Genomic DNA, 17434 nt, shown 5'->3' with positions numbered 1-17434 from the left:
ATTCTCTCCAGCCATGTTGTTTTGAACCTGAAGGACTCATTCTGTTTAGATCTGTGGTTTTCAAACCTTTTTTAAAAGAGTATAACACTTTTTCAAAGGGCCTCCTATAGAGATCCAACATATAAATGTGGAACTTATCTTGCTGAAATGGTACAGTGCTCTGGGAACTAGCACCAGATAAATGTTATAAAATGAATTTAACTCTCATCAGTTATTCCATTATAAGTAGATTATATATTCATCTTTTTTTTTCTTTTTTAGTCTATCCTTTTCTTCCTCCTTTAGTTCATGGAAAGTTCAGGCCAAAATCCTGAAGGTGATGACCTCATTTAAAAATATCCTAAGACCTTGAAAAATAGTCTATTAAAGCATAACTCTGTATGCACTCACCTTATGAAACAAGGATAAAGGGATGTCATCATGGCTAAATTAATATAAAAATGAAACATCATTTTTGGTTAAAAAAATAAAGGTGAAGAAAAGTTCTGCTACTTCTTTAGCCTGAAATTCTTTCTGGACCAGATTCATGCTATTGCATGAATGGACTACAATGCTGGAGGAACAACATTTCAAGAGGAAAAGAAGACTGAACATGGTGGTTATTTAAAGAATCATCAACTTGTTTGCATGCAAATGACCAGAATAATGAAATAAGCAATCCTGCCAACAGGACCTAGAAGCAATTGTTTTTAAATAGGATGCTTGAAGCATTAGCCACCTAATTCTAGAAGAAACTGACTTACTAATCTTTTCTTTTTCTTGGATAATACCAATCATATATTATATATTAACACACTGACAAAATGTATATTTCAAAGATATAATTTTTCATGAACATTGCTATCACATCATTATTTACTTGACAGTAGGTCACACTGATAAAGATATATTTACCAAGATTTATAGTGGAAAGGAAGGGTTTAATTCCTCTGCCTTGAAGGATTTCTTAAGAAGGCAATCTCTGAAAGAGTGTCTACCAAGATAGAGAAGATGGCAAATGGCACAAAATCAAGGAAGATACGTCATTCCACTCAAAACCTCAACTAATTGCAATAATCCACACACGACGCCTAAGAAATGCAAGCTGTGTAACCTAAGACAATAGAGAGCTATATAGCTACAAGGGAAGCATCGAAAAAATGCTACGATTCCCCATAATTCAAAGCATTTAAAGCACCAAACACAGCCTAGGCTGGATGCATGCCTTAGGCAGGGAGAAGAGGAGTCTAAATGGATGGATGTGAATATGAAGGAAACACTTCAGAAATAGGCCATAAAAACAAGTTATGATAGGTCCTCCTCCCCTCCCAATACTGTCAGGTAGTTAGAGTTATTGAGCAGACATCACTTACGACAGTGAGAAAAAGGCTAGCCACCCCCTCCCCTCCAAAAACGCCTCGACAAGGTCACAGATTTATCAGTGTCACAAATGCATTTTAAAAATATTACAGCAATAAACTCTGGTTAGAGTGGGTTCCACCTCTATATTCACAGGAAAGAACAAACTCCAAACTTCTCCTAAATTAAAAGGTAACATTAGCAAACTCCCTCTCCCTCTGCCTGCATATGAAATCTCTCCCACCTTCCATGGAAGAACAACAGGAAATCATCTTTCTGTTTAAAACTAGATCAGTTGTAGGCAATTAACTTTATAAGCTTAATTTTGCCACAGTCTTATTTAGCACCAACTACCCAGTCACACAAATAGTGGAAGCATCTCCACAAAACACACTGCCCTACCCATCTCATTTTTTTAAAACACAGCAACAAGCCATTTCTCGTGTTTGATCCAACAACTGTGATCTATTTTTTGATCCTGAAGCCACAGACTCCACATATATCTTTATTACTGTACAAGGAAAACTGTTACCCTGAGGTTTAAATTTTCCTATGTGTACCATGCCTCTCCTGAGAATATATCCGTTTTAGGACAAGGCTCTCATGAAAACTGAGGGGAAGAGGGGCAGATGGCCTCAGAGAGAAGTTTCTTGGTTTGTTGCTGCAACTCTAACGTGCCAGTATGGCCCTAGCAATGACACAAAGTCCAGTCATATCAGGACTGTACAGTGATTAAGTAAATGCAAAGAGGTTCTCTTACTTGGGCTGGTATCTAAATCTCTCCAACGACTGCCCAACAACCAAGTATGAACAAACACGCTAGAAGTCAGTCCTTCAGGCTACGAAAACATCAGATAGTGACAGCCCTTGATCCATTAAGAGAGAACAAACAACGTCTACTAAGAATTACAGTTCTAAAAGCCGATAACTAGACAACCACTAAATTAAATTCATACACAAAGGCCTCATGCGAATTCTAAACCCCAACTACCAGTATTCATGACAAATAAGAAAAGATAGGCTATATACGTATTGGAAATCAGATTGTGTAACAGGAAAATGGTGAGTGAATAAACAACCTTTGGAGTGATGCATCTTTATGCTGCTCTTCAAGACTGAATTATTATTACCATGTTCTCTGTTCACATTTATGCTGACGATTTCATGGGCAATGGAGACCTAATTTCCAATTCATTCACTGCTTTAACAAATGTTTATTGAACACATACTATGTGTAGGGCATTAACTCTATGCTGTTAAGGATACAAAGATGAATAAGCAGTAGTCCCTCCTGTAGAAAGGCTAGGAGACACCTATCTATGGACACACGTCAACATATGATAATGTAAGAAGTGTTAAATATCATGGGATGGCTAGAGAAATTGTAAAAGAAGTTGAAAGGAAAATATTACATTCAGGCTGGAGAGCACATTAAGATTTGAAAAAGAAGCACTGGACTTGGGTCTTATGTACGCACAGGATTGAAACATGCTGATATGGAAGACCAGAGGATGGGGCATTTCTGCTGGTGCAAACAAGTCTGACAAGTATGAAATGCACAGGTATAGAGAGGGAACCTGGGGCAATTTGGAGAAAGATGGCTTGACAGGAAGAAAGAAGATAAGTCTGGGAGAGCCCCTAAGGAAGTACAAAAGAGGGGCACAAAGAAAAGGCACCTAACCCACCTGAGAGGTCATGGAAGTTTCCTTGAGAAATTGGGAGCTGGATCTCGACAGATATGTAGGAATCAGCCATCTAGATAAGCATGCTTCAGGAGGAGGAGGTGACATACAAAAGGCTGAGAGAGCGTGGCGTATCTAGGACACATTTACTTTGGTTAAGTAAAGAACACGGTGTGCAGCTCCTAAAGCAAGAACACGGTGTGCACAGCTGGCAAGAGGTGAGCTTGAGAGGAAGACATAAGTCAGGTGATAAAGGGCACTGTAGGCCACACTGGAGGAGTGTAAGTGTCATCTTTAAGGTGCCAAGAAAACATTTCCAGATTTTAAGCAAGAAAGTGACAATCTAATATGTGTTTCAGAAAGATCTGCCTAAAAGCAGCGTTAAGGATGCATTAGAAGGGATGAGACTAGGGGTAAACAGACCAATTAAGGGACTGTTAGATCAGTCTAAATCTACTTTCCTCAACTGTAAAATGAGGATAAGGGTAACTAAGACAGTGGTGGTGAAACTGACAGGAGTGAATGCAAGAGACAAGCAGGACTTAGTTACTAACACAGGGGGAAAGGGTAGCGAAGGAGGAAGTACTCCAAGATGTCTCCCAGATTCACTTAACTCATTGGGCAGCTTGGTGATACCCTTCCATCAGCATAGAAAATATAGGATAGTGGGAGGTTTGGAGAGCAAAAATGCTAAGTTCAGTTTTAGACATCTTGAACTTTAGGAAAATGTACTTAAGTGTTTAAAATGATGGGTTTTGAAGATAGACCTGGTTCTACCACTTATTATTTGTGCCTCTTGGACAAGGGTCCTATCATCCTCTCAACTTCCTCATCTGTAAAATGAAGCAAGAGAGATAACTACTTACAGGGTGACAGTAGGGATTAAATGAGATCCTGAAGGAAGATACAAAATAATAGTTGCTGTTTTGTTGTTAATATTATTTGAGATAACTGTGGAATATCCAGATTGAGATGTTCAATAGGCACCTTTAGAACATGGTCTGAGGTTTAGATGCAAAAGGCTGTGCACTTTACAGTAAGTATAACACAGTTTTTTTAAAAGGGTAGGAAGAATTGCGGCATTGGGACTTGAGACATAGATCTGCCAATTTACTGGATGAGGAGAAGGGTAAACGATGACTGCTGAGAAGCAAAGTAAGGCACAGTTAATGAACATCAGAGACACACATTGCATTATATGAAAAAGGGCAGTCCCTATTTTCTTGCAAGTAATTTGGTGAGTTAAATGAAAAAAAATAAAGCATTCTTCTAACTACCCAAAGAGAACTATTACCCTAGAAGGAAGAAATGGAAGAGATATGAATATAGTAAAAAAAAAAAAAAAAAAGTTTCTGAAGTGAAATAAAGCCAAATGGGGGTAAATCATCAAATTAATATGAGAACCCAGGATTTGTCAAATAAGACATTATAGGCAGATGTTAACACGGTTTATGGAAAAGTATGAAAACAAAGAACAACACTACCTATTATTTTTTCAAAGGAAAAATAGGAAAGATACATGAGAAAGGAATGAAATTGGCTACTACAGGAAGATGGGTGGGAATGGGCCAGGAAGTACAGGGAAGGGAGTGACACTTCTTTACATAGTTTTGATTTTTGAGCCATGGTAATGATTTACATGTTCAACATATAAACTTAAATCAGCAAGGATAGGTAAAACACTAAAATTGATCAGAAACAGAAATTAATGATCCTAAGTATACATCTCATTGATAACACACACACACACACACACACACACACACACAAGGCACTAATCTGTGAACTTGTGAACACAGTACTCTGACCATCAACCTTCACTGGATCTATTTTAAAGGCAAAAAGAATGGCAAAAATCTTGAGCTTCACCTGGCAGTTTTGTCGTCTACAGTATTCTCTGTGGAGTAATTCCAAAACTATTTTTTGCATTAATTATAAGACACTGATATGGCTGGGAATCAAGGTTCTCACCGTGGGGGGAAAAAAGTACAAATAAGGAATGAGAAAAGGGGAGAAAGAACCTTAGTTTTACAATAGAATTGAAGACATCAGTATGAACTCATGATTTAAATAAATAAGTATAAAGTTTAAATGTATTCAGATATATATAAATATAAATAAATTTATTTATATAATAATAAATATACATGTAATCTCCTAGTTCTGTCCACTGAAACAAGTCAACGGCAATGAGCGCAAGTCTTTGGTATCTAAATACCAGTTGCCCACCAAAAGGAACCACAGCTTCTTGCAGAAAGAGCTGATTCCAGATCTGGAGCAGGGAAAATACAAGGTGAGCTTAGACATCTTCTTGTGACATAAAATAAGAAAGAACTTAAAAATCAACAGAGATGTGTCAAAAGGATACAAGAGCCAGACTGAAGGGGTTCCCTTTAACCAAATTTGACGGTAAAGAAATATTATCACACTGAAACTTTTTTAAATTTATGAGTCCACTGTGATTGTCAAATAAAAAGGAGAGGATGGGGGAAAGGCAAGCTCTCCTTTACTCAAGAAGGCCTCTGCCCAATACAGGGGAATGACAATTAGAAAAAGCACAATTTTATAAACACTGGTGTAATATTTGATTTACACAAGGTTTATCAATGCTGCTAAAACCACTAGATGAAGTGTTTGAGAACAGGATCTTCAATCTCAAAATATCCCACAAATCACTTATTAATGACAAAGGGACAGAAGTGGAGAAATCTGTAAATCCACATCAACCGAGTACTAAACATACAGTTAGCAAAGGGATCAAACTTGCCACCGCTAAAATTAGGACAAACTGCTATTATGTTGCCCTTGATGTGATGTTAAAAGGTGGCAACATCAGCTGTGCCATGTTCCTGCCTATGATTACAGTCTGAATCAAACTAGGAGGAAACAAGCAAACAATCTGTAGAACCGTGGGACGTTCCACAAAACTGCAGATCTGGACTCAACAAAATGTCAACACCATGAAAGACATCCCACACACACACTCCTTAAAAGAACCTTAACAAACAAACAAACGAAAATAAAAGTGGAGGGCAAGGGAATGGTTCTAGATTAAAAGAAAAAGAGACATGAAAACCATATCCAATGTGTGATCTCCAATGGAGTCTAGATCAGGGAGGACAAAGAAACACAGATAAAGAATATTACTGGGACAATTGGGGAACTTTGAACATGGACTAGACATTAAATAATATTGGTGAATATTAAATTTCTTGAACGTAATGAGGTTGTGGAAGAAAATGTCCCTATTCTCAGGAGTCTGGTGCTGAAGTATTCAAGGGTGACGTGTCACTATGCCTGCAACTTGCTTTCACATGGATCAGAAAAAAACAAAAAAGACATGTGTGGATACATTATTTAGAGAGCTAGAGATAAAACAAATGGGCAAAATGTTGACAGTTGATGAATCTAAGTAAGGGGTGTACAAGCATTTGTTATACTTTCAACTTTCCTGCGGTTTTGTCAGTTTTCAAAATAAAAGTTGAGAAAACCAACTGTATCCCTCAGGAATCAACGCACCCAACTATAACTGCACCAAACACAATGCCTGGTATAAAAGCAGACACTTGATTTAACAATAATTTTTAAATTCTCATTTTTCTTCCAAGTGCCTTATGGGTTAGCTACAGAAATACAAGTACTTGATTTAAATATAGTATATAAAATACAAGGGGCAAGTAAAATCATAAAGTCCTGCCTGTGTTAAAAGGCCCAGAAACTTGAGATTATAATCACTGTCTATTTCTCCAAGGTGACTGGATAATTCCGTTTACTTCCAAAAAAACATTCAACTCCGGGAGGGGTCTGTAATCTTACTGCCACTTTATTCTTCAGTTTCACCTTAGAGACAGTTGAGTACATCCTGAATTAATCCTTTCAGCACAGAATTTTTCAATATTCTCAAATGTGTGAGGGATTTACAAACGTGATTAGCAGTAGTAGTAGTCAGAAACATAACCCCCATCACTAAACCGTGGCTGTTTTAATGAAAGCCATATATATAAAATACTTCCTTCTCAAGGACATTCATACATATGATCTTCTTTTATTTTTAACACCCTGTAAGGTAGGTTGCTTTTGTTGTTTTTAGCTCTTAAGCAAAGCACTAGGTTTATACTGTTCTGTAATCTAGACCGGGTATTCTGCTTGCCAACCTGGCCCAGAGATGGAGAGATTTGCTTCAGGAAAGGGAAACAAACAGCAACTAACATTCACGTGATTACTAACAAAACTAAAAGAAAGGAGACAGAGGTCTCTTCACAATGATGTGTGCGCACAAGATATGCACAAGGAAAAGTGAAGTTCAGTGTCATTTAAGCTAATCTCTAGTTGAACCTTTTAAGAGATAAAACCATTTGAGCAGTAATTTAGTACTGAATTAACTTTTTTTTTTCTCCCTATCTTTGAAGTTTTCATTGTTTAAGTAAGGGTTTCTGCAAGAGAAATGAAGCAGGGTTCCTCTTCTACTCAGAAGCTGTTGATGTGCAGTAACTTCTGCATGGCTTGGCTTATCCCAGGCTGATAATCAGCAAAGAGCCAAATACATACCACATTTGACATACGACCTTTTCCCCCAAGACCGTCCCCAAATACTCCATGATAATCAAGTGTTCATACCACTGAATTATCATGCTGCATAACCTTCCAGTAGCAAAAACTGAACTCTGCAGGGGAAGGATGCCAGACGAGGAAAAAAATAAGGGAAGAAGCATGGCAGATATTAGTACCAGATAAAGGCTTTGAAAAGATCCTTCAGATAACAGGTTTAGCAGTTAGACTGAGAAACAACGATTTCATTTTTTTTTCTTAAGCCAGTAACAATTCACCCTCTATGTAATCGCCTAAAATGCGATCTGCCACAATGGGAGAGATGCCTGTGTTTAGTGAGATAGCACTGCTCCCAAAGTCAACGCTATTTAAAGTGTTAGCTAATAAAGACCTGGGTTTTTAGCGCACTTCCTTCTGGCTTCCCGGGTAGTACTTCTTAGCAACTGATGCACCGAAAACATGAGCACCAAATGCTCCTCTAAGGTTGCATCTTTTGGAGAATCTTCAGAGGGGCTGATCTCATGTATGCCAAGTCAGCAGCTCCAGACCAGGCTCTCTGACTCTGACCCTTCCAAAGTCTCCAACTCCTCAAGGCTTAACGTTTTGCCCCAAAGTCTTACTTTGCCAGCTTGTAATTTGTGAATTCAGTTACACTATTTTCATGCTATAGTAAATGCCTGTATTCCAACACGTACTACCAAATAGGCACAATACACTTTCAGCATTCTAAGGTTGAAAATTTCATGAAAATAATGGCAATAATATCTACATATTGTGGCTTACTGGAAAGAAAGACTCATGTATACACCTGTAAAGCAGAAAAAGGAAATGTCTGTGTGGGCATATATTTTAGATAAGCACGTGTTAGTTAAACTGAAAGATGCAAAGGAAAGATGTTTGTTCTCAAGGTGGGCAAGGAGATTCAGCCACCCTACAATTATAAACCAAAACAGTTAAGAGGAAAACCGATCAGAGAGCAGTGTTATATGCAAAGGCAACCAGCTGAAGGCTGATCAGGGGAAACCACTTTCTTCCTGGGTTTCACTGGAGAATCATCAGTCTTCCAGTCTCATCGGGATTGGGCTGAAAAGTAATAAGAAATGAGGGCAATTAGAGAAGGAGTGAGAGAGCAATTGAGGAAGGAACAACCTTAATACAAAACAATGTGGATTTCGAATCTGGTGCAAGGAGCAAGAATTTGAGATTAGGTTTTCTGCAAGGGCATGTCCTGATCCTGTCCAGGAAAGAATTACAGCTGTGGTAGGAGGACTTAAATTCTGGCTCAGAGAGCCTAGGATCAGGGGAATTGGCTAGGGAGCTTCTGCTAGTAAAACATGGTTTGGAGAGGACGTTGAGGCTTCCCAGAGAATGTTGTGGAGAAATAATCAGCCCCATTTTATCCCATTTTATTTCAGTCCAAGGGTGAAAGATAAGGAGGGGAAAAAAGACTCCAAATTTCGGGGCCTTAGAGACCAGGATGACAGTGGTGTCACGTGCAATAATGGAGACTTTGTGAAAAGTTGAGATCTAAGATGAAAGGTTCAATTTCTGACATGTTAACTTCTAGATTATTCCTAGCCAAGTGGAGATATGGTACAGACAATGGAAGAGATGGGGCCCGGGAGCCCTCTGTTTTTAGGGAGATTCCTCCCCACCCCCTCCAGGGACCTCGTAACTTAATTCCAACTTGACACTGCCGTCTAGTGCTGGATGGCTCAAGAGGGTTTAGAGTGCCTACCTCACCAAGGAAGACTGCCACGAGCAAGCCACTTACTCTAGGCATTTTTAAAAGTCCATGCCACTAGAATATCAACATCAAACACTGAGTAGCATTTAAATATGAAACAGAGCACTTTCATTTCAAGGCTATTTAACATTTCTGAAATATCAAATGACTATATTCCAGTAAAGCATCTACTAAAAGAAAAACTTTTCCCCACCCCACATCTCTCGTAAGATAATCACCCCATTCAAGACACCTGTCAGTCATAATAGATTTTTTTTTCTTAGCGCTCAGTGTTCTCGAAACCTTACCGCCAAGCTCCTCTTTTGAGTAATAATAAAGGCCACACATCACTTTTGCTGTGCATGTATATAAATACCTCCATCTCCCTTTCTTCTAACCCTAGTTCAAGGCCAACTGCTCCAAAGCTTTTGAGAACCAGCACTGGAAGATCTTCAAAGAGAAAGTGCACATTAACCACAACAGCAGCTGCTGGCTAGAGCCTGCAATTTAAATCTCTGAAAAAGAAACTGTGGCTTCTGAAATTTAAACAAGGAGGTGCCACTTGTAATTACAAACATTCCAGTGGGTTCCTTCCTTCATTGATGGTTTCCAAACAAAGCCTTTTTATTCGATTTTGGTGGCGCTCCCCAAACCCTAAATGGAGACATTCCTTTGTGCTTTTCTGGTGCCGTGGCCAGCTCAGAAGAGGGGCACAGGAGGCGGGTTTTTACCCGGTCAGGGCAGCTTGGACCCCTCAAAACCATCTCATGTGTAATTACTTGTCTGGCTAGAAACCAAAAACCCAAACGCTTCAGATTTATAGTCCACGTTAAATACATTTGAGAAAGAATTTCTTAAAAGATAGACACACACACACACACACACACACAAACAAAACCTCACATTTCACGAACCCCGGAAAATGGAACCAACCTATCTTCCGAGAAAGCAAAGAAGTTCCGAAATTAACACTGAGGCATTCTAACATTTCCAGCTGAAATTAAAAATTCACATTTTAAATTAATGGGGCAAACACTGAAAAGTGAAAAAGAGTTAACATTTTCTCTTCCTACCACCCCACACCCCCATCCTACAAAAATAAGGCCCAAAAACGTACAGCTCCCTAGGGGTTTCCCACACCAAAGGCATTTTCTGATCACTTCAGTTACAGAATACAGGCTGAAATTAACACTTAGCTAATTAGAAATGGGAAAAGACATCTTTTTCTTTGAAGCCATATATTTACAAAACGCAAAGGCACTTATACCACGGAGACATTTAAAGGAAAATATTCCGAATGAGGGTATCTCACAGCCATCAAACTAAACTAGCCTTTCCTACAGAAGTCCTCCTATGGAGAGCATTCATTATGAGAACATCTAGAAATGGCCAATCTCACCAAGGATGTTTTTCCATAGCTCGCCACTGAGGAATTAGCTACAATTACTGCATATTTACACAACCATAGTTACACAATAAAACTCATCTTATCCGATCCAAACAAAACCTTGCTCAGAATAAACCAAACCACACGAAAAGGTCTCCTCAGTGCAGGCAGTAATCATGCTCTGGCTTTTCTAGCTCCCGCCTCAGCTTCTACCCACTGTAACAAGCCTTCACTCTACCTTCCAGGGTGAAGCAAGAGTAGGATGAAAATCTGTATACCAGTGGATAAAATGTACATGCAGCTAATGATACTGTGATTATGGGCGTAGAGGAAGAGCTGTATCTTACAGAAATTCATTCTAAAGTAATTTATGGAAGAAATGATAGGATGTCCAGGATTTGTTTAAGATAATCTGGGAAGGGGAGGAGGTGTACAGAAGGTAAATGAACCATGGGTGGATAATTACCAAACCTGATGATCTGCAAAGAGGGTTAATTATGGCATTCTCTCTACATTTGTGTATAATTGAAATTTTCCATAATAAAGTGAAAAAACAAAGAAAATATGATTGACGTATAAAAAAGGTCATCTTGCAACAATAAAATAATTTTTTCTTTAAGAAAAAAAATTATTCTGAGCTTTTTCCCAGCCTTAACGGAAAGGCACAAGTACCTGGTAAGAAAATCAAGATGTGTTTTTGTTCTTGACTTAAGGACCCTTCCTTTTTTCTTATGTGGAACCAGTTCTCCTGTTAATCTGACTCCTTGAAATGACAAAACAAAAGCTTAAAAGTCTAAAGCTGAGGCTTCTGTGAAGCCTAGTTTTCACGCATCGGACTTAAAGGACCGGGACACAGATCCAGAGCTCTCCTCTACTCAGGTGCTTTGGACAACAACATTCATGTGTGACTGCCAAATGAAGTCCAGAGGTTTCAGAATGATTTGTCAACACTAAAGACAACCTTACCAAAAACTGGTCCTTTCTTCCCCAGAGGTCACACCTCTGATCCATCGGTTTATTATGCAGAACAATAATTACTCTTGCTGCCTTCAGAATACAAACTCTTCCTACCCAAGATACCATCTACCCACGATGCATATCCCTAACTGGGCATCCTTGCTGGGAGGTGGAAGAGAAGGTTCACTGGCTGGCTATCAAGAGACCAGCTCGCCATCCAGGAAGCATAGCTAACTTAGCCTCAGTTCAGCGGTAAGCACGGTCCTTCCCTCTCTGGGCTTCGGCTGCCTCATTGCAAAATAATGAGATTTTGCCAGATGATTTCTAATATCCTTCCCCTTTCAAAAATTCCATGATTATAGGAATGTCTAGTTCCTCAACAGGTGATATTAAGAAAAAGAACTTGGCATTAAAATGTTATATTTTCTATTAAATAATTTTAAATGTGACTATGAACGCTGGCTGAGCTTCTGTATACGTACATATATATACATATATGCATGTGGATACACACATATTTGTGTGAGTACACACACACACACACACACACACACACACACACAGGCTGATACCATTAGGTGCTTATATGGGACTAATTGCTTACAACTAGAAGCAGCAAATTTTCAATTCTGCAACAGATGTCGCTGTGTGATTTCTCCTTTCTGTGCTGGATTTTCAGTTGAAAATGCCCAGCATGATGGTCAGTACTATTCTTCCCAAGAAAGAGGTACAACATTTGAATCCTTCGGATTTATTTCGTAGAAAATTTCTTTATATGCTGGTAAATTTCCATTCACATCATAACATTGATTAGTTTGGTGCAATTTAAGAGATTCCCCTGCATAAAAACGGGCCTTCTGTTAAACGCACAGGCACACACAAAACCATTTTTAAAATGTAAATTCTAAGTGGCCAATTAAGCATTAATATGTCACATACAGAAACTGAGAGATTGAGTTTATATTCACAGCAATATTATCAAGTTTTTAAAGCCTGAAAACCACTTAGCAATATAGGCCAAGGAATAATAAAAATTCACTTATGTATAATAAGGCCAAAATGTACCAGGTGTGGGCAAAAGTCACTGAAAACTCCAAGAGCACCACTCATGACAATGACAATTTTGGATTTTAGTTTTCACAGCATTTCTTTAAAAATAAATAGTAAGGCTAATATTATAATTGCAAGACCTCTTACCCATCTGACATTCACTATCAACCACTTCCTGACACACGTCACAGAAAAGTGACATCTCTTTCCATTCAACCGATATATCCGCCAAAGACCATCCATCTCAACAGGTAGCTACTAGCACTTTCTTCCGCTGTAATTCAGAGCTGGGAGAAAGGATTTGAAAATCTCCTTTTTAGCCCCAGGAACCCATTACCTTCTGGGGTTTTAGAGGGAGCCGAGCAAGCTGAGCAGAGCAGGCAAGGAGTCCAGGGAGTCGAGGGCAAAGTCAGATAAGAATATGAAGCCAGGAAACGAGAGAGGAAGCGCCAGTGTCCTGCCTTGGCTTCTTCCCTGTCCCACTCCCCTTTACCAGGAGGGCCATTGGGAAAACTGGATAAAGCATGTACGACATCCATATGAATAAAGCTCTTTGTTCCGGAGAACTGCCTGCTCTTTTACTCCCCCCTTTTTCTGTATTTGTTCATTTCAAAAGATTGCTCAATGGCTCTCTTGTTCCTCCAAAATGTCCCAGGCAAATAATGCAAGCTTGTCTCGTCACACAAGTCACTAAATGAAGCCTTGTGCGTCTCCAGTGACACACCGTAAATATAAAGTGGCATTAATGAGGGATATTTTATCAAAGCTATCACAGACAAGTGCAAGTCCCTCCCGCAGCTATTGGATTTGAGGCAGGGAAAGGCGACAATAGCAGGGCGGCACTTTTGTAAAGTCCCTATCCCCAGTACACAAGCCCCAACAGGCCACGACAAGCAAAAACTCAGTTCCTGGGCTTCCCAGCACCACCACACTTCCCCACCCATCAGCCATCCTCTCTACTGCTGAAAATGTAAGAGGAGGGTGATCAACCACGGGTTCACTGTGGGTCAGAAACAACATCATGCAAGCACCCCAAACTAAACGGGCGTGATTTACACTGAGGAGTGAGCTTTGACAAGCCCATTTTAGCTGCATTTCATTAACATCCATTTCATCCAAACACCACAGGAGGGATGGGAGATTTTCTCCAGGGGATAGATGGATTCAGTTACAGGGGAAGACAGAACCTGGACCCACTGCACAATGGCCCTTGATGGCTCTCCCAGCAAGGCTGTAAATGAAACAAGCCTTATGAAGTTAAAAGGCAACGCCAACAGGTTTCTCTAATCCTGGGAGTAGGAACTGGAGGTCTCTGACAAAGCTTAAACTAAGAGGAGTAAGGAAGAGAAGTCCCCTGGTCCCCACCTGAAATCTACTCTCCGGGTCTAGGACCTGGGGCTAGGCCAAGACCCCTTCTCAAACTCAGCACCAAAAAAACGCATTAAAGGAAAAAAAAAAAAAAACGATTTAAAGAAAGGCGCCTCACCCCCTCACTACAAATCAAACCTAATTACTTTCTAATTTGAACACAATCTGATAACAGCGTACAAACAGGGATGTACACAGGAGCAAGAAGCTGCTTCCATGGTAACTGGCAACAGAATTTTCTTGTAGCTTTGACATGCACGGTTGAGTTCCAGACCGCTCCTTTCTAAGTCAGCATATAGCCCTCGCTGGGAAGGCAACTTCTTACCGCGAGATAGTTACAAATACAGTACTGTTGCTACTACCAGGAGCCTTCAATGAGCAGGCTGGACAGAGGAGGTATATAACCTGATGCTGCTCTGCTGGCAAGCGGCATTGCACGGTTCCCATTTTTAGTCCAAAGACAATATCCCGACCAGCGCTTCCCCCACCCCCCCGCCCTTTTTTTTTTTTTTTTTGCAGCCAATACAAGTCTATTGTTGCCTCTATTATGCGCCAGTTACCGAGCCTGTAACGCTCACGTTTAACCGACACTGGCGCTTTTTACAATGCAGCAGAACGAGGGATCTCTTTCAGGAACATTTCATGGAACCCATCGAGTCAGAGACATCACCCGAAATGAAGTTGTAACCACACCGGCATCGGCTGAACCCAATTATCCCGTAACTCATAAATTAGGAATTCACAGTGCAAAAACACATAAACAACATCCGGAGACAGTGGCATGGAAGAAAAAATCCTCAGCTCTGGAACTGAAGCTGCCGCCAGATTCCCACACCTATGGATCCCCGATAGGTTCCCCAAGTCGAGCTCCCTTGCAAGCCTGTCTTGGGGAGTGGGGGGAAACAACCACCCCGGTATCCCCCCAAATCCAAAGCTAGCACCCCCAGATCTCCCCATTTCCTACAGCGTGTCTCCTGCGGTGTTTACGTAACTGTGTGTCCTCTAGCGTGTAAACAAAAGGCACAGCCCAAGCGGAGAGGCACCCCGGGAGCGGCACGGTGGCCCCGGCGCTGCACCCGCCCGGGTCGGGGGCTCCGCAGGTGGGGGCTGAGCTCTCGGTGTCCTCCGCCACTTGTTGCTCGCGGGTCCTGCGGCTTCCGAGCTGCGAGGAGGGGCTTTGCAGGCGCCGAGCCCTGCTGCATCCCCTCCTGCACCTCCCCGCCCCCCGCGGCCCTGCGCCTTGGAGTCCCGGCTCCCTGCTCCCAGCCCGCAGCAGGCGGCCAGGGGCGCTGGGACGCCGTGCGGCCGCCAAGCGCGGCGGTGGTGGGAAGGGGAGGCAGGGTGCAGCACGGCCGGGCTCTCCGCTAGGGAAGAGCTCCAGCTCCCTTTTGTTAGCAAAAGCAAACACTGCCCTCTTCTTTCCCGACCGCGCCAACGCGCCCGGCACACGGTCAGCCAAACAGCGTGCTCCAGCCGAGTGCTCCGCATCTTCAGGGAAGGAGCGGGGCGCGCAGAGCCGCCCCTGGGCAAATTCCCAAGACAGCTCTGCACGCAGGGGACGCTCGGAGGCCCGGAGGGTGACCGCCTGGCCGCAGAGGCCGCGAACGCTCCCTCCACCACCCCCAAGCTGCCGAAAATGACAGGCAGCCTGGAAATCCGGGGTCCCCACTCGCGGCGGAGGACGCTGTGGGGTAGGCGGGCTGCGGGTTCCCGGCTTCTTCCCGCAGAGGCGGCGACAGCAACCGCCCCCCCGCGGGGCCGGGCCCGGGGAACTTTCGCTGCCTGGAGCCCGGCCAAGGAGACCCGCAGCCGGGCGGAGGGGGCGGAGGGGGCGGAGGGGCCGCGATCCGGCTGGAAGGAGACACGAGGGGCGAGCTGTTCGTGGACAGGGGAGAAAGGCAGAGCGCGGGGAAAGCAGGAGCGATCAGACAAATCTGGAGATGTCCTGTGGACCAGTGAGGAATCGCGCTGGAGGGGGCCGCTAGTCGGCCATGGGGAGGTTTCGGGGATGGGGAACGGGGCGCCCGCTGGAGAGGTGGGGGCGAATGGGCAGCCCGGGGAGGCGGGAGGACCTGCAAGTTACGGGGACAACAGCGAGTTAGGGAGGGTCCGGAAGGTTTGGGGGGGTGCTTTTGATCCACCCCCTTCCCCTATATTCTCTAGCCCCCGAGCCCCACATTCTCACTCCACTCCGCGCCCCGCGCCAAGCCGGGGAGAAAAGGTGTGGGTGCAGCCATCCCTACGAGCTCTAATTCACACCGAGCTGGGCAAGGGAGAGGAGATTCACCGATCCCCTCAACCCCTTCCATTCTCAGCCCTGAGTTTCCTCTCCACTCTCCCTCCGATTTGGATTTAGGAAGTGGGGGAAGGTTGTCATGGAAACGTTTCCCCCCTCCATGGCTACGGCCACCGGGGTGCCTTAGGAGATTTCGGGGGCCAACCGGCCGGTGCCCACACCTACCTGTGGGGATCAGTGCCGCGGCAGAGAGGAGCAACAGCAGAAGCCGGAGTCGGAGACCGGGAGGCGCCGCCGCCGCCGCCGCCACCGCCGCCGCCGCACACTGGGGTCCGCTCGGCAGCACAGCACTCGCCATGTCGGGCACCTGCCTCAGACTGGCGGCTGTGGCTTCCTCCCGAGCCCGAGCGGACAACTAATGAGATGCTAATGACATGCGCTGGAGGCGGAGTCCGGACCGACCAATCACATCGCCGCGAGCCGTACCCGGCTCTCGGAGGACTCACCCCCTCCCCCACCCCGCCCCCTGGCGCTGGCTTCGGCGGCGCGCCCGCGCCACCTAGGGGCGGGGCCAGGGGGAGGGGCGTATGCAAATATGTTTATGTTAAAATTTGTTTTCGGTTCCCCGGGATCAAGGAAAAAGTGTTCTCCTGGGCCCGTGGCGCACAGGGGCTCCGGCGCCGGGGGCGGGTCTAGCTTCCCGTACACCTTTATTAGGAATGTTTATAGGAATCGCTACATCAACCAGACGACGAGAATCTCCCTAGGAGGCTCCCCTGCCCGGTACGCAGAGTGCAACTGGCCTGGAAACAAAACGTTGCAAATTTCCGTCACTCACCTTGCACCGAAGGAATAGATCTTTGGGAAAAGGGGGCTGTTCGGGAGTAGAGAGTGAGAAGGCAGGTCCCCGGATTGACAAAACAATCTGGGAGAAGTGCATGCGTGCTTTGCACGTCCGGCGGAGCGGGAGAGCCCGCTCAACAGCCTAGCGGTAGACTTGGGCATAGTTGGGAGAAAGGAGCCGGAATCGGGATCTGGGATTTTCGAGTCTCTGTGTTTGCGGTAGATTCTCGGGAAAGGTAGATCGAGGAGGGTTGGCTCCGGCTCCCCAGCTTGCTGAAGGTCTCCTTCCTGGCTTTAAT

The 17434-nt window shown here is 43.5% G+C and overlaps 1 protein-coding gene across 3 annotated transcripts in view; it reads right to left on the bottom strand.

Annotated features, from left to right (window-relative positions):
* The window catches only part of CADM1 (cell adhesion molecule 1), a 328206-nt gene extending 311541 nt beyond the window's left edge, over positions 1–16665 (bottom strand). For all 3 annotated transcript variants that reach the window (XM_068554918.1, XM_068554919.1, XM_068554920.1), the window contains exon 1: positions 16518–16665. In XM_068554918.1, the coding sequence (XP_068411019.1) occupies positions 16518–16650 (133 nt within the window). In that variant the 5' untranslated portion in view covers positions 16651–16665. The remainder of the gene's footprint in view (positions 1–16517) is intronic.
* Between the last annotated feature and the right edge of the window lie 769 nt (positions 16666–17434).

Source organism: Eschrichtius robustus, chromosome 11 (genome assembly GCF_028021215.1).
Source record: "Eschrichtius robustus isolate mEscRob2 chromosome 11, mEscRob2.pri, whole genome shotgun sequence".
NCBI lineage: Eukaryota > Metazoa > Chordata > Mammalia > Artiodactyla > Eschrichtiidae > Eschrichtius > Eschrichtius robustus.
Note: the sequence above shows the minus strand (reverse complement) of the source record. Positions and strands in the feature narration are given on the sequence as shown.